Source organism: Ostrea edulis, chromosome 5 (genome assembly GCF_947568905.1).
Source record: "Ostrea edulis chromosome 5, xbOstEdul1.1, whole genome shotgun sequence".
NCBI lineage: Eukaryota > Metazoa > Mollusca > Bivalvia > Ostreida > Ostreidae > Ostrea > Ostrea edulis.
The window spans coordinates 81,148,241-81,166,893 of NC_079168.1; the positions used below are offsets into that span (position 1 = coordinate 81,148,241).

The 18,653-nt window shown below is 36.2% G+C and overlaps 2 protein-coding genes across 4 annotated transcripts in view; one reads left to right on the plus strand and one right to left on the minus strand.

The window, feature by feature from the left end:
* The window catches only part of LOC125649961 (pecanex-like protein 1), a 45,756-nt gene extending 43,606 nt beyond the window's left edge, over positions 1-2,150 (plus strand). For both annotated transcript variants that reach the window (XM_056166427.1, XM_056166428.1), the window contains one exon: positions 182-2,150. In XM_056166427.1, the coding sequence (XP_056022402.1) occupies positions 182-463 (282 nt within the window). In that variant the 3' untranslated portion in view covers positions 464-2,150. The remainder of the gene's footprint in view (positions 1-181) is intronic.
* Positions 2,151-2,497: 347 nt separating this feature from the next.
* On the minus strand, positions 2,498-14,314 carry LOC125649962 (tripartite motif-containing protein 2-like). 2 transcript variants are annotated; one of them, XM_048877847.2, is made up of 2 exons: positions 14,227-14,314; positions 2,498-4,857 (listed from the first exon to the last, which is right to left on the minus strand). In XM_048877847.2, the coding sequence occupies exons 1-2, from the start codon at positions 14,290-14,292 to the stop codon at positions 2,722-2,724; spliced, it is 2,202 nt and encodes a 733-aa protein (XP_048733804.2). In that variant the 5' UTR covers positions 14,293-14,314; the 3' UTR covers positions 2,498-2,721. The 2 variants fall into 2 exon arrangements, with proteins under 2 accessions (XP_048733804.2, XP_056022404.1); XM_056166429.1 differs by lacking the exon at positions 14,227-14,314 and adding an exon at positions 9,583-9,791.
* Between the last annotated feature and the right edge of the window lie 4,339 nt (positions 14,315-18,653).

Sequence of the window (18,653 nt, forward strand, 5' to 3'; positions counted from 1 at the left end):
TATTATGCAATACCCAATTTCTCCAAACATGGAAAATCTAAAATGATATATGATTACTTTGATTTACTGTTGTGAAATGTTAAACAGAAAGTGGAAAATATATAATTATGGATTCAAAATAAGTATAGTAATTGTCTGCTCCAGAAATTGTATACTTAGATATTCTTATTTATTGAAATAGATAATGGACACCAGTTTTGTGTTTGAGAACATTAATCTTGGACGGAGAATCGATGTTCAGTGGCCAAACGAGGAATGGAAACAGAGTGGTGGTAAATCGGGCTGGCAAGGCTGGATGCCGACCAAAGGCATGGAAGGCACCGTAGTTCACAAGTGGGTGCCATGTCACCGAGAAACTCTCAAGCGCTCCCACATCGACAAAGTCATATATCTCGTACAGATCTCCGACAAATATGTGCCAATCTCTGAGCAAGGAGTCCTAGATTTAGGTGCAGAAGTTTGAATTGTGTTATCAATGAAGTGAGATTACTTACTATTGGCATGGACCAAATCTTGCACACATTGAACTTCAGCCGACCAATTGTATGTCAACATTCACACTGCATCATTCCATGACCATGTATACGCACATCCAATTATCAAGTTATCAGTGCATATCATTTTTTAAAGACGTCTGACAGTTGTGTATGCCTGAGATTCACAAGTTGACAGCTGTCTTTCCTGTTCTGGGAGAGATATTGTGCACATATCTAGTTTTACGTAGATATGTTTTTGTGTTGGATCTGTATGTTGTATGGAGATCTTCAGCTCAGACAAGCTAGCTCCACAAATGTTTATACCAAAGTTTTTCTGAATTTGAGTTGTATCAAGCCAGGTGCTATAGCTGTATTTCATGTTGAATTCCAACTGTGATATTCTAGACACAAAACATTCAGGATTTAAACATTTTCCTAATTTTGTGTGTGTGTGTGCGTGTGTGTGTGGTTAGTATATTCCATACTTTATAGAAAAACAACCAATGTTAACTTTCATATTTTATAGAAAATTAACCAATGTTAAACTTTCATGTTTTAAATGGATGTTTTGGCCACCAGATTTATTTCAGGAGAGTTTGCTGTTTAACATGTGTATACTTGTATATGCTTCGAGTAGTCATGTCAGGCTTATCTTCGATATTTGTGTACATTAATATACCTGATCACAACCATTGACAAAACCATATTCATTGACATGGGCAATAGAGCATCACAGTATTATGCCATGTTAGTAGTATTTGTTTTAGATGTACAAAACTGTACTATAACTTGATTGCTCAGTGCCCTCCCTTCAATACTGGAGGACAAGGGGGAGGGGGACGGAAGTAGTTATGTTTATTTATTTTCAAATTTTGATGAGAGTAAATGGAACATTTTGTAGTTTGTTCTCTTTCAGACTTAGTCATAAAAGAAATGTTTTATTTTTATAAACTAGTTCTCTAAATGCCACTTTCAGGCATTGCTCAGTTTTAATGAAATCCTGTCACTTTGTGGGTGGTAGATTTGTGGTGATTTTCCATTGTAAAAATCTGTCAATGTTCCTGGCTTCAAGTCAAATTTCCAAAATGTCCGTCCACCTGTCTCATTCCTGAGCTGTGAGATACTGCTTACCTTATGTTTAGTGCAGAAATTGTACTACACAGGGCTATTGTTTGGAATTTCCGGGGGGGGGGGGTCCAGTTTGTTTTATACTGCTTGCTAAGGAAAGATTGCTCATTATAGCTCATAATTGCTGTTTGTTTTTGTTTTCCTTTAGTTCATGCATTAAAAACTTAAGGGGTATTGGTACTTTGATTATTTGATGAACTTGAATTATGTACAAAATATTCAACCACTCAGTGTGATAACATAGATCATGTGACTTGTATAACTGAATGATTATCAGACAGTCTGCCAGTTTTCCTCCTTAATCAGGGTCAGAAGAGGCACACTGTATATTAACCACGTACACAGACATAGGGGACTTTCAAATGTTGTTAAATTAAGTTTTCGATATATTTTAAATCTTGATGTATGTAATGCATGAGTGATAATTGACCTGGACTTTGTTATGTCTTGTACAAGTTATGTGTATTACTTGGATGTTTTGTAATTTATTGTCTTATGTTAAAAAAAGAACAGATGTGAAACATCTCAATAAAATTACCAAATCAATCACAATAGCAAATCAATCACAATATCGATCTATATAATAACATGGGACCCAAAATTACCAAATCAATCACAATATTGATCTGTATAATCACATGGGGCCCAAAATTACCAAATCAATCAAAATATCGATTTGTAGAGTCATGAGGGGTCCAAAATTCCCAAATCAATCACAATATCAATTTGTGTTTATAGAGTCACCTGGGACCCATTTTATAAAAGGTCTTGTACTTAAAACCAAAATACTTTTTGCAATTACTGAGTACTGCACATTTTTCCAGATATACATGTATGGTATAGATAGGAAGGGAAACCAATGCTGATTTTTTAAAATAAAACGGATCCAGATGTGCAAATCAATTTTCATTGAAATTCAAGTGATTTGAGGAAGAGGAAAATTTTCCAGCATAACCACATGGGGCTCGTAACGAAACTTTTGTCTTGTGATATTAACATTTGACATCGTCTATTCTATATTTACAGTGTGAATATAGAATAGAGAGGGTCAATTCGTGACGAGCCCCTGTGGCATAACGCATATTTTGCACTAAAAGATAAGCAGTTGATAGACTTTCTAATTCAGATAACGAATTTTTGCAACTTTGGTATCCTCTGCAACCAAAAGGTTGTCGTTTGTGTCTACATAAAGTCCCCAGGGATATCGTAATCCACACTCTATGTATGCGAGGAACTTCCCATTCCGGTCAATGACGTGAACACACTGATTGTAATCGTCTGCTGTAAGAATGTTTCCGCGGCTGTCTGTGGCGATTCCATACGGACGGTATGATTTGTTCTTGGGAGCAGGAGTATGTCCAGTGTACGTGAATTTCAATTTCCCGGCATGGTTGACTACTACGACCGTTTTTGCTCCTTGATCAGCCACACAGATGTCTAAGTTTTCGTTTTCCGTGACGTATTTAATTTTGCTGTTACAGGAGTACAAAGCCCTGCCCCGCTCATCAAATTGAACGGTTTGTTTCTCGTCGGATCCAGAGTAACGAACGACTTTTGCCTGTTTATAGTCATCACTGTGCATCGTGACGAGGAGGTCACCAGAGGAGGCGCTGTAGATGTTGAGAGGTTTCCAGTTCTTCAGTCTGATCATCTCCTCTATCGTATCACGCTTCAGAACATTGATCGTCTTTCTCTCCCCGTCAGTGTACACTAAATCCCCGTTGTTCGTTACAGCGATATCTGTGGGAGTATTTTTTGACTCCGTTCTAACTTTCTTTAGTAGAAGACCTTGACTGATGCTATACAATTTCATGAAACGGCCATTTCCGCTAGTCCATATCTCCTCGCAACTAAGACCGGTCACGTTGTACAACATTGAGTAGTCGGTGTCCATCGTCCCAAGTATTATCGGTTCCACGAAAAAGTTCTCGACAGACGAATTGACAGATTTAAGCGATGTCTGACTGGGATCACGATTATGTGGTTCTTTGACCACTGGTGGTACGGATTGGGCTTTCGGTAATTTTGGACAAGTGTTTGGCGCTGTATCAGTTTCCGGTAATTTGGGCCGAGTGTTTGGCGCTGTATCAGCTTCCGGTAATTTGGGCCGAGTGTTTGGCGCTGAATCAACTTCCGGTAATTTGGACCGAGTGTTTGGCGCTGGATCAGCTTCCGGTAATTTTGGAGAAGGACCTGGTGCTCTAATCTCTTTCTTTGTTTTATTCATAATCCGATAGTTTGGAACATAAACCTCGGGTTCATGATCTGATTCAGTCATATCTGTGACATGCTCTTCTGCTTCACCATGTTTTTGATTGAAGAAGTGGTGCTCGGTGGTTTTTGGTTCGTTGATTGGATCCTCTAGATCAGAGATATATTCGTTCTCAGTACTCGGAGAATTATCTGTGGCGCCGGTTGTTGGCGTTTCCGTGATTATGTCGTTATATGGAGTTTTCGACAAAGTTCCAAATAGCATGGATAACTGCTCTATTCCGATTTGGTTTGGTTTAAACTGGGGTAAAGACGGACAATACTTAGGAGGGGGGAGTTTAAATTCATTCATGTTTTCTTGTTGAAAACTTTTAGAAAGTTCCAATGACTCCAACATTTCTGCGTTTTCACTTACTGTTTGTCGAATCAAAGAGATTGTTTGGTAAATTTCAGCCAAATGTTTCTCTAGAGTCTCCAGCTGTTGCCGCTTCGCTTCGCTGACTCGTCGTTTGAGATCAGTAACAACGTTTTCGACTTCCTTGTGAAATTTCAGGCCATGCTCCGATATGTATGCTAAACGGTCCCTGTGTTGATTCTCAAGCAAACTCATTCTGCTCTTGGCCTCCAACGCTTCCTGTTCGTAGGTTGGTAAAATGTCGTCTTCCAGATCCCTGTTTTCTTTCAGTATCGATCCTCTTCTGCTGTTGAAAACGTCTAGGAGCTGTGATACTGTGTGACCCGTGTGATCGCCAGACGCTAGGCAGACAGAACAGACGGGTTTGTCACAATGTGAACAGTACACCCCACATCGTCTCGCCCTGTGAGATGCACATGACATGTACAAAGACCCGGATTTTCTGGATTGATATCTCACAACTTTGTGATCCATGGACTCTTCCATTGAGATGTGGTCTCCAACACAGGACTTGCACAGGTTGGTGAGGCACGTCCCGCAGTGCATGTGTACCGCTGTTGTGTCGCAGAGGTCACACCTCATGATATCCTGAGCACCGCTACATGGGTCCATGGCTTGTGGGCGTGTCTGATAAAATGTAAACACATTTTACAAGCACATAGAATAAAAACATCGTCTTAATGGATGACTACTTTTGAAACACATAAGTAGAAAAATATCGGTAATATATTTCTTATCATTGTAAATCATTGCCTCCCGATTAGATTTATTAATTGTGTATTGTTTAACGTCCCGCTTGAGAATTTTTCACTCATGCAGACGTCACCACTGTCAGTGAAGGGCTACAAAATTTAGGCCTATGTTCATCACTTACTGCCTGTAAGCAGGGAGGGAGCTTTATCATGTCACACCTGCTATGACACGGGACGTCGGTTTTTGCGGTCTCATCCGAAGGACCGCCCCATTTAGTCGCCTCATACGACAAGCAAGGGGTACTGAGGACCTATTCTAACCCGGATCTCCACGGGGTTCTAGCCGAGTAGATCCGTGAATAAAGGTGTGGGACTGGAGACCATGGTTTCGAGTATAGCATGGCTTTAATTTTTTTGAAGGTGATCTTTCAACTAAAACTGCATTATTATTTTTCACTACAGATCATAAATTCTGAAGTTTTTGATTTCAAACTGCATCATAGATGCCGAGAAGAATTGATTGCATCGTTTTGATGGGGCTTGAAAACGCAGGCTGTCCAGCGGCCCTAAAATTCCTAAAAAAAATTCAGTTTTGCTAAAATTCCTAAAAAAAAAAATGTAAAATTCAAGGGGAAATCCTAAAAAAAGCCCTTATTTTTCATGTCAATTCCTACTTTTTTATCAGTCTTGAAAAATCAAAATGCATTCATACAAAATGTGTGTTATTAACGTAGATTGCAGTTCTTATTCAGATAATGCTGATGCAGTGAAAGGCAGTTGACCTGTTGATCCATGTGTCAAGCTTGTTTATTGGTTGTGACTTTGTGATAAAGAGTTGAGATTTTAGGTTATAGCCTATAATAGCTGAGACCATGGAACACTGGAATACGCCCTTCCTGTACTTACATCTTATTAATGTGTCATGTGAGTTTCTTTATTGTCAAATTTGACAAGGTAAGTCCTTTTAGATAATTAAAACTTCCGCAATTTGGTTAAAAATTCCTAATTTTAGCCCTAATTTTTTAAAATTTTACCCCTAAAATTTGCCCTTATTTTTTGTCCAAGGGTGCTGGACAGCCTGAAAACGAGGAAGCGAAGCAGGGCAAACATGGACCTCTGGACACGCCAGAGGTGATATCAGGTGCCAAGGGGGAGTAAACATATCCTGTTAACCGATCACACCCATTTTGAGCCCCATATCTTGATCAGGTAAACAGAATAATTCGTAATCAACATTAGTATGTACAGAACGGCCTAACAATCGGTATGAAACAAATCAGACAGCAATCGACCTAACAACAAGCTGTTTTTGTAAAGTAGATTATTATAATGACCATAGAATATACCAAATGCTGACTTCAAACTAAATTGTTGAAACCCCTGCAACATCAACTTATTTGTCAGCAGCTTGTCTCGATTTAAAAATTGACATGCGCAGAACATGCTCTTGCGTATAATATCAACACCATATGCAGGTTACAGTGGAAAATATATGGCATGTTTACTATGGAGATGTTGAAGTCATTCCGTTTGTCGGTTTACGTTCAATAAAATATCCAAATACGATTTTAAATGCAGATATGGAAGACTTTGTTGTCCTTTATTTCGAGTTCATTTGGATGTATGAATGAAAATCAACAAAGTTAATAGATAAAACGTTGTCGATATATCTAGATGTTGAGTTGAAGGCCACAGAATTTTATTAATATTTTGTATAAATCTGCCTCACAAGACTATAAAAACAGGTCAGCTAATATAGGACCACAATTCGTGCCTACGGAGATTCCAACAATTTGTTGTAAGGCCTGATCACCAAAGACTACTTAGATATTTTGTCAACGATATCAGCATCTATGATGTAAACAACCTGTCGCCTGTCTGATGACGTAACTTTCATTGAAAATTTATATTTTCTCTGAAAAATCTATGGAGCGCCAAATTAACATAAACTCAAATAATGAAGATATCTTTAATTGAATTAATGCGCGCATAAAATCAATTATTGCTCTCATCAATTGAATTAATGCGCGCATCAATTGAATTGAAGAGAGCAATAGATAAATTAATGCGCGCATCAAATATATTATTGCTCTCTTCAATTCAGTTGATGCGCGCATTAATGTAATTAATGAGAGCAATAATAGATTTGATGCGAGCTTCAATTCAATTACTGCTCTCTTCAATTCAATTGATGAGAACATCAATTTAGTAGAATTATTGCTCGCAATAATTAATTTAGAGCTCGGTGTAAATAATTTGATGATCTCTTTAATTCAATTGAAGATATCTTTAAATCATTTACAATGCTTTTGTATAAGGAATTAATTCGCGCATTAATTCTTTTAAAGAGAGCAACAATTCAATTAAAGATATATCATTAATTCAATTGTGGATATGTTGAATTGAAGATATCTTTAATTTCCTAGTTGCTCTCTCTAAAAGAATTATTGCTCTCTTCAAATTAATTAATGATATCATTAATTCAGTTGAAGAGAGCAATAATTGAATCAATGCGCGCATTAAATCAATTACTGCTATCTTCAAATGAATTAATGCGCGCATCAATTCAATTATTGCTCTCGTGAATTGATTTAATGCTTGCATTATATCAATTATTGCTCTCTTCAATTGAATTGTAGCGCGCATCAATTCAATTGTTGATATCATTAATTCTTTTGAAGAGATCGTTAATTCAAAGCGCGCATCAATTCAGCTGAAGAATTAATGCTATCATCAATTGAATTAATAAGCGCAATAATTCAGAATTGAAGATATCATTAATTATTTGAAAAGATCTTTAATTCAATTGTTGCGCGCATCAAATGAATTGATGATATCTTCAAATAATTGGAGGTATCTTCAATTATTTGAATTTATGTTAATTTGGTGCTCCATACACCTCAACCTGTCAACAATGGCGGATGTTGTAAGTAATATAGAATTTGAGGATGAAATGATTTTCTTGAGCCAGGCTTTGGATTAACATTAAATTACTGATGTTGTACTTGTTTTCAGCTGCAATGCCGTGGGGGCCTAATGAAGGAGTTTTCAGCGGTAGGATTGTTTAAAGCAGAGATTGACGATTTTGAATTACTTCAACCGAATAAAGATCACTTGAGGGGGGAGGGTGGGTTGCAAACTGAGTCGAAACTTTAGGGTCCGCTTTCAAAACTGCGGCTTCATTGTCATATATTACTAACACAAAGTTACTCCCTATAACCCTAGGTCGTGCCTTGTAGCTGTTTACATGTAGACTCATTCACAGAATGAACTAAATAACAAAGTTTAACGTCACGTGCATGCTTAAGCAATCTTAATTCAATTGATTTTTATAACACATTAAGTATTTTAATCAATTGTTTTTTAAGGGATGAGATATATAGCAAAACATGTTATCAACTACGGGTTGTTGTTTTTTTAAATTGTCCATAGTCTCGAATGAAATCGTTCTAACTACCGGAATATTTTCCCTTCGTGACCCGATTTCTGTTTCGTGAAATGTTATCGTATATGCGATATCAATGCAGAAAGATATTAAAAAAAAAAAAAATCAGCTCAGCAATAATTAGCTCTGAATCTGAAAAGTTTATTTTGTTGAATATACAGTACGAGTAGTGTAGAAATGAATGTTTGTACGAGGAGTCAAGAACGTAATTTTGCTTCATCAGAGCCTCGGGATAAGGTTTCTAACACAAATATTATTAATATCAAAATTAATAAACTATATATTTTACCACTGAAATAGTAACTCACAGATTTCTGACATTAAAATGACAGCTACTATTACTCAATAACAGAGATTTGTCTGAAGGCAACGGCGTTTGTCGAGAGAGGGTATCAGACATCTAATTCTTATCCCCAACATTCACAACGAACGATATATTTGAAAATAAAATCGCTCATATATGTTGTTTAAAGTAAACTTCTTAACGATACAAGCCTCGGTGTCAAGTTATGGGCCACCCCGACCGGTTAGTGCATGTCAAGGAATGTTAAATATTAAATATTTAATTTCACAGATTTGAGGATAAAACTTTGAAGATATTAAACACTATTTCTGGGGACTTCCTGGTACGTTATACACCTACCCCCCCCCCCCCCCCCCCCGACCGTTTCCAACGTGACCCTCTGTCACATATAGCGTCATCATGGTTCATTGACACCTTAAAAAGTGGTTGTTTATTTTCTTGTACCCTCTCACAAAGGATAAGAAAAAATTTAAGCACCTGTGTATAAAATGAAAAATGTGTATTGGACTTGTATGAAATTCAAAATTATTGATACCGTACGTAATATCATGGATGGACACGTGAATCAGATTTCGTGGAAAATCCACTTTCACAATTTACGTGAAATCATCGTGATAACTGTGAACTTTTGTGTTTACTAATGATTTCTATAAAGTAAATGTTGGCTAGATAATGGCGGATACCCGTACTTGTTTATTCTTGTGTCACGTCCTATCTAGTCTGATACTGATAAATTGTAGTTTCTTACTTTTGTTGAAGCCGTCCCTAGTCTATCAATATGGAGGTATATCAGTCCCACAATTATACCTTCACATTTTTGTTTTAACAATTCTATTTGAACATTTTTGTTTCTGTCTATGATTGCCTATGTAACTCACAAAAATAATCAAGTTATAATCATTTATACTTACGTCTGATTATTGTTATCAATATTTTTTCATATCGTTTTTCATTTTTTCTTTTATCCTAACGTTTTGAACAACAATTGCACAAAACTCTATAATGAGTAGAATAGAAACGTGCTTGAACATTTGTACCTGGAATGTGGGAGGCATGATCTCAGACTATATAAATAAATCAACAGAGAAACTATTCATTGATCAAGTGAACAATCACGACATAGTCTTACTAACTGAAACCCATATTGGATATGATACTCGTATTGAAATCACAGATTTTGTGTATTACCCAATTTGTAGGGGAAAATCATTAAACCATAGATTTTTTGGTGGATTAGGAATCTTAGTGAAGAGAGGTGTTAGAAAAGGCATTGCAATATTACCAAATACGAGCACAGAATATCAATGGTTAAAACTAAAAAAGGAGTTTTTTTTTCATTTTTTTTAAAAAATAAGGATATTTATTTATGTTTAGCATATATATCCCCCAAAACTTCAAGTTTCAATAAAAAACAAAACACTGATATACTTGAGCAGATAGAACAAGACATAATAAACAAATATGGAAACTTAGGTGATATAATATTAACAGGTGATCTTAATGCAAGAACAGGTATGGAGTTAGACTATATAAAAGGGGACTCTGCCTCACACATTCCAGTTAATGACGATGCCTATGATGTGGATGTAGCAGTTTGGGAAAGACACAGTAGAGATAAGACTTTAGATAGTAGAGGAAAAGAATTATTAGAATTATGCATTGTAAACAAGCTTAGAATAGCCAACGGTAGAACATTTGGTGATATATATGGGAAATTTACATGTCATAATTATGCTGGTTCCAGTGTGATAGACTACTTCATTGTATCTGAACAGTTGTTAGAAGATGTCTTGTATGTACATGTATCTGATTTTTTACCTTTATCTGACTGCCATTGTAAAATCTCAATGAAACTTTTATCATCATTTGAAAGGGAGTATACATGTGACAACATGCAGGAGATGCCCAAACGATACAATTGGGATAGTTTATCTGTAGGAAACTTTCAAAATTTTTTCATGCATCCAACCGTCCAGAATGATATAAAGCTTTATTTAAACACACCAATAGAGTATAATGAACAAAGTATAAACAAGGCCACCAACGACATTCACAAAATCCTAAACAGTAGCTAAACTATCTTTACAAAGAAAAACACAGCATAGAAACACAACCAATAAAAAATGGTTTGATTCCGACCTTACAAAAAAGAGAAAATACTTATTTGAGAAAGCAACATTACTTTCAAGATTTCCCAATAACCCTTACTTACGAGGTTCCTTTTCCAAATTAAATAAGGGATATGCCAAGCTGCGGGAACGTAAAAAGCGAGAATTCAGGCAGGGTATTCTAGATAAACTAGATCAAGTGAATGAAATATAATCCTAAAGAATATTGGAAATTAGTCAAATCGCTTCGTGAAAATGAAGGGAAAAAGGACAATTTAGAGAAGTGTATTGATGGGGATACATGGTTTGACTATTTTACTTCTCTATCTAAATTACCAGATCATTACAAGGACAGAGTTAAGACTATAGAAGCCGAAATTAATAAACTAAAAAACAGCCAGACCTGTAAGTCTTTTAGCAAATTGGATTTCAAGATATCTTTGTCTGAAATTCAAAAGGCCATATCTACTTTAAAGTCGGGTAAAAGTCCTGGTTTAGACAACATCTCAAATGAAATGATAAAAGCAGCTCAAATATATATAAATCCCTGTATCTCAAAACTATTCAATATGGTCTTAACATCAGGAATCTATCCAGAAAAAAGGTTAGAAGGTTATACAACACCCATCTTTAAATCGGATAATCCAAAGCTCCCCCCAAACTATAGAGAAATAACTATAACTAACAGCATAGCGAAACTTTTTAATATCATTTTAAACGGCAGGCTTGATACATTCTTAACTGAAAACAAAATAATACACGAGAGTCAAATAGGATTTTCAAAAAAATCCAGGACATCAGACCATTTATTTGTAGTTAACTGTTTAATTGACAAATACATTAACACTGGCAATAAACGACTCTCTGCATGTTTTGTAGACTTTCACAAGGCATTTGATACCGTCATTCATGAAGGCATTAAACTAAAACTTCTACAATTAAATATCAATGGTTTATTCTACAACATATTATGTAGTATGTATAGGCACAACAATATTTTCATAAAAGTAGGGAACAAGTTAACCCTTCCATATACACCAGAGATAGGAGTCCGACAAGGTGATGTCTTAAGCCCAAATATTTTAAAAATATTTTTGAACGATTTTTCTAAATTACTGGATGAAGAAACCATTGGCTCTGTCAATCTTTCTGGAAAGAAAATCACCTCTCTTCTATATGCGGACGATCTTGTACTGCTTTCAGAAAACCAGAATGGACTACAAAACAAACTAAACTTACTTGAAAAATATTGCAACGATTGGTGCTTAGAAATTAATACCAATAAGACAAAAGTAGTCATTTTTAATAAAAGTGGACACCTAATTAAAGAAAATTTTGTGTTCGGTAACATATGTATTGAATGTACTAACAAATATAAATATCTAGGAGTAATATTATCATCCTGTGGTTCATTCAAGGAAGCAAAATCTGATCTATACAATAAAGCTCTTAAGGCCTCATTCAAACTTTATAAAGACATCAAATCTATCGATCCACCAATTAAAACATTTTTGCATCTTTTTGACCATATGGTAAAACCCATCGCCTTGTATGGCTGCGAGATATGGGGAACACTTTCAGCACGTATGCTTGAAAAAGACAGAGATTTATATGATATCTTTAAAAATTGGGAGAAAACCTGAATATTAAGTTTTGTAAACATCTACTGGGTGCCGGTAAAAGAAGTACTAATATTGCAATAATCTCTGAATTGGGTAGATATCCTATGTTCTGCTCTATAATCCAAAGTATTTTACTATATTGGCATAGACTTGAGAATTGCCCAGAATCATCCCTGTTATACAGTGCTTATACAGAGAATATCAATCTGAATTCATATAATATAAATTGTTGGTACAAAAACATTAGTTATTTTAAGGAAAAAATGGGCATTTTGGTACCCAATTGTAAAAATATCAAATTCTCATTTTTCGAAAAACAAATGAAGAATCAGGTACGGAAACAATTTTTACTTTACTGGTCAAAACGACGTGAAGAGGGTCAGAAATCAGGAAAACTCACAACATATTTTTCGTATAAAGAAAACTTTACTATGGAAAGTTATATATTTTTAGAATCCCTAGAATTAAGAAAAACTCTATGTAGATTTCGAATTAGTGCACATGACCTTCGAATTGAAAGAGGAAGATATGAATTTACAAAAACCAATTCTGGCCAGAAGATTTGAAACAAAAGAATATGTGAATTATGCAACCTTAACTGCGTAGAAGATGAATTTCATCTCCTTACTGATTGTCCTTTCTATGTTGAAGAGAGAAATATGTTTTTTAATGGTATATACAAGCTCAACAAAAATTTTATCTATCTAACAAATAAGGACAAATTTACTTGGTTGATGATTAATGAAGACAAACCAGTAATTGTCAAGCTGAGTGAATATTTAGAGCAAACTTTCAGAAAAAGAAGTGATGCTTTAAAACTGCAAAAATCATTATAGTTTATTATTCATATGTTGGTACATGTATAATACTGATACTGTCCATTTACTTGTGCATATACATGATTAGCAATTCATATATGTATGTACTTGTTTCCCCAACATGCTGCATCCACATGCAGTTTGCAGTTTATGTAACCTGTAGTTAATGTTGTAAACTTTCTTTCTTTTTTGAATTTCCTTCTTTATAAACTGTCTTACTGTTATGCCCTCTGGGCCCAAAATTGGAAATAAACTTATCTTATCTAATCGAGAGTGAGTGGGCGTTCTAAAAAAGTTATCATTTTTGTAAAATTTGTAATACACGTAGTTCTAAGATGGACCAGTTCATCTACAATGCCCTTTAAGATAAACGGAGAAGGTGCCACCTGATTTTATTAATCAGTGTAACGGATAAAGACGTTCACTGTACATAAAACATTTTTAAGCATCTGGTTTGAATTTAAAAGTTAAAATTGAAAGATCTACCACGTATGCTGTGCAAGCACGCGCTGTTCTATAAGTTTTACAATACACTGCTAAACATAATGCTATTGTATGTGATTTGACTTCATAATGTATTTGATCTTTACGAATATGTAACATTATGTACGGGGTTTTCCATCCCATAGATGAATTTCTCCAGGCACGTAAAATCGTGTGTGTGTGTGTCAAAGTTCATTTTCCATTATGTTCACATACAAAGTTAGGTTACTGGCATATTGGGTGACTGTCCAGTCTGATTAAAACAAGTCCCCCTTCTCCTATCGTCATCAGGGAGTCTGGTTAAAACCAGCCCCCCCCCCCCCCCCTTCTCCTATCGTCACCAGGGGCCTTGACGACGATAGAAGAGGGGCTGGTTTTAATTAGACCGGGTGACTCACAGGCACTTGTTTCATACATGGGTCACCCCCTCCTTACTAATTAAGGAGGGGGTGACCCATGTATGAAACAAGTGCCTGTGGGGTGACTATACTCCCCCAGGGGAGGAAACGGCAACTTTTACTCACCTCCAGATTCAGTGTCTTCTTACACTTCACACCGGAATACACCCCCTTCTTATTTAAAAAAAACATGCATGAATTTATCAGGTGATTATATATCAGATAAGATGTAAGCATCTTACGTTATTTATACAGAAAAATAAGATAGACAGGTATATATCTCACCTCGGGCTCAACAGTTACCTGCCTCTATTTCAATGCTGCCCCTTCTAAGTAAGTAAAAGATCCATAAACAAGGTCCAAAAAGCTGAATAAATTACGATTTTTTTCTATGAAGACACAAATTTGAGATCCTTTATATATCAACAGCAGACTAGGTTTTTTATTTCCTACTTGAAGTTTATGTAACCATAGTAATAATAGCTACTCTCAATAATAATAAAATCCAAAATTGTCACATAATAATCAACGTCTTCAAGAAACTACCAGAAGAGTCGCAAGGTGAAAGTATTAGAAGGAACTGATCGTTGATTATCATCTGAAAATTTTGTATTTTATTCTTTTGAATTATTTAGCAACTGTGCCGATTTCTTCCTTCACTTTCCCCACATTATATATATATATAATATAAGACATAGTCACTGAGAAATAAACCTGCTGACGACATCATGATCACTCCTGACCATGACATCATCACCACGCCCCCTGAAACAGAAATCAGGAGCAGTAACCAAATCATGAATGGTGGTGTGCATCCGTTGAAGTCGGAAACATAGGGGCTAGTTTCCGTAACGAAATGGTCAATTTTCTTATCAAAACGTTATTCTGCTTTACAGCAGCTCTCTAAGCACATTTATCCCGGCAAGCTAAACATTAAGTACTGTCTTAATGGAATGTAGAACGGATTTATGAATAGAATTCGGAAGATTTCGACTTTTGTGGAATCATTTAAATTGGGGGAGAGGGTTCGTGTATTGTCGCAATTTTACTCTTTCGTTTGGATGTAATTTTGTGAATATGATTTAGGTATATTGAGCATTTCATTGTGGTTTGAAAGTGGAAAATGGATGTCCAAGGAAAATTGAAACCCCTTGTGAAAATCTGATGATTCCACACCACTTGTTGACCAGATGCGTATCGTATTGACTACATGGGCGTCTTTACAGTTGTTAAATACGCTGAAGACGTCCAGAGGAAAGAAAACAATAGAACTGCTAGAATTTGAGGCAACTGCGCCCAAAAGATTTGGATCACAGGTGTGTCGAGTGCCCATAACTGGCAATGTTTCTGCCTATCCAATTTGCTTGAACAAGACAATCACCTATTTGATGGATTGTCTCTAAATACTCAGTAGTCGACAGTGGCCTGTTAAAATTGCCACGTTCACTCTGAATAAACACTCTACCTTGCTGGCAGTCGCTGCAGATTTCAATCCTTCACGCTGTAAGCGATTTTGAAACATTAATGAAACGATAAGAACGAGTTTGAGTAACAATGAATTCAAATGGACAGTACGATGGAAACCAGCATCAGAATCATGATACGCCACCAGAAGACGTTATGGAGTAAACCTGGTTGTTTACGAAATCAGTGCCGAGTTATGATGTAAGCCTTGCTATCTACGCCATCAGATGCAAACATTATAGTTTAAGTCTGGCTGTTACACCATCAAACGCCGACGTAAATTCTGACTGTCTATGCCATCAGCCGCCGTCGTTATGACGTAATCCTGGCCGTCTACAACTTCAGACGCCGACGTTATGACGTAATTCTGGCTATCTACAACAGCAGACAATGACGTTATGATGTAATTCTGGCTATCTACAACAGCAGACAATGACGTTATGATGTAATTCTGGCTATCTACAACAGACGCTGACGTTATGACGCTTCCACTGTCGTCAGGGGAGGTGCGGTTATCATCTCCGCACAGCCAATCAGAATCGCGGAAGAATTGTCCGCCATTACCTCCGTCAAAACTTATGATGACGGAGGTTTTGAGGTACAGATGTTTTAGCCTGATTACTTCGAGTTCTCATAAAATTGGTGGAATTGTGTGCATCGGGGAAATGCAACAGTGATTCACGTTACCCAGAAAGGATACTAGAAGTAATGTTTATCCCATTTCCAAACCCAAAATCACATAAAGATTAATGTTTACGTTGGATAAAGGCGCGGCGTGCGGTGGGCCCCACAGTAAGAGCAGAATGGACCGGCACACAAAGTAAGTTAGTCTTAGCAGACAATTATGTATTAGTTAATAGTAATAGTTAAATCATGGACTGATAATAATACATGCCCATGTCATGTGTATACATGTACTAAGAGCTACAGGTACTTGGGTTCAGGACCCCCCCGAATTGGCCGAAAAACCTGCACGACTTGATTTAAAATTATTTCTTGTTGAAAATCCTACTAATGCATGTCAACAATGTCATGCATACCCCAAAATAGCTCTTTTTAAGAATTTCCCCCACTGAATATAACAATTCGTGTAGCTAGGTTATTCAAAGGAGGGGGGGGGGGGGGGGTCATGAACCCAAGCACCTGTGCTAAGAGCTACACAATGCTTTTTTTTTTTTTTACTATAATATTATCTATTAAAAAGAATCCCCTATCTAAACTATTTTCATATCTAGGGTCAATTCATTTAATGTTTACACCAATATATATGCAGTTTCTGGTCTGGTGTCTTAAATTTTCCTTGCTCAGCCATACATATCATAACATGACTGTAAGAGCGCCATATGCAAGGTTTTCGTTCCATGATTCCTACAATAGATCATACCAGGGGATAAAGTTCTAAAGTTTCAGTAATCAGACTAATTCCGTGGTCAAAGTTTTTAAATATCAATAGAATTTATGTCCATATATATTTTGTAATAAATGGTTTTAAATTCGAATTTAGATTTCATAATAATTCGAGCAAGCTGAAATTTTATAAGTAGCTAATAAATTGTTGGGTGTAATGTATGCATAGGATCTTTCATGTAATAGGTCAGGTCACCTTTTAAAATTCCATGGCCCCTCTCAGCATCTATGTTTTACTTCCAAATGCTAAAAAAATTGTTGTTGTTTCTTTATAGATTCATTGGATATACTTGTAACAGCAGCACAAGTCAGAGAATTTACAAGACCAGTTAACAACAGCAGAAAATGCCTTTCATCAACAGAGCATACTTAAGCATCATCTGCAACTCCAGTTATCAATGGAAGCCCAAGATTAACCCCACCAACAGGCCACCCCTTTTGACATTAACAGTACTCTGCAGCAAGAGAAAAAAAAAACCAGGATTGTTTTTATATTATATCAATTTGAGACATGCCACATTTTGTACTTTGTTAGAGTTTTTTTTTTATACATCTGAGCAAATTCCCCAGTGTGTAAAAAAAGGAGGGACATAACAAATATGACAAAACAATCGCAGTTGTTATTAACACTGATGAGGCTGAGACATAATTTTGAAATCAAGGACTTGGCATCAAGATTTTGTATTTCAATACAGTGTATCAGTGATATATTCTGTGCCTGAATTGACCTTATGTTGTGTTAGGTTGTGTTTCAATATAGCCCTATAGGAATGATATTAACAACATGACAACTGAATAAAAGCTCAATTCCCAACAACCATCGCTATCATTGATTGTGCAGAAAGGAAATCACAGAAACAATCTTCTTTAAAACTAATTACAAACTAGTTCTAATTGTAACGGGGACCGTTACATATGTTCCCCAAACCTCCCCCAATTAAAAAGTGATGTCCTTGTGAATCTATAGCAAAAAATCATTTTATTTTAGCCTTTAATTACATGTAGTACGTTCAATATGGTCATTTCAGTACCAAAAAATGAAAGAAAGCGTTGCACGCGCATACACGCGCACGCGTGTATGATTCCGAAATTTTGTTGATGTCGTTCAACAGGCATGTGTATCATATACCCACAGTGTGAATTTCATAACGTTTCCACCAAATACAAGGAAGTTATAGCGATTTTAAAATCGTCCAATCAGAATTCAGCACACGTGCATGCACGTGCTGAGCAGTAATTCTAACCACAGCAATTTGTAAGCAGTACCAAGACACATCTAAACCATTAATATCAATAGAATTTGATGAAAAACAAAAACGTTATCGTCCTTTAAAAATTGAACATTTAAAAAACGTTGCACGCGCATGCGCGTGTGCGTTGGCATTTTTTTTGTTACACCAATATATAGATACACATATTGTCTACGTATGCTGTGAATATCATCTTATTCGCTTCATAAATAAGAGAGTTACAAACGTTTTAGTATTATCCAATCAAAATGAAGCGCACGTGCATGCGCGTGCAAATTGGTAATTTCGACCATGGAAATCAGTTAAGGGTCTCAATATCTACCTATGATATGAATTTCAAGCCATTTCAATGAACAACAAAAAAGTTAGACTGATTCCAAAGTCAGCGTACAAATTTTGTAATGCGCGTGCACGCGCATGCGTGCGCGTGCT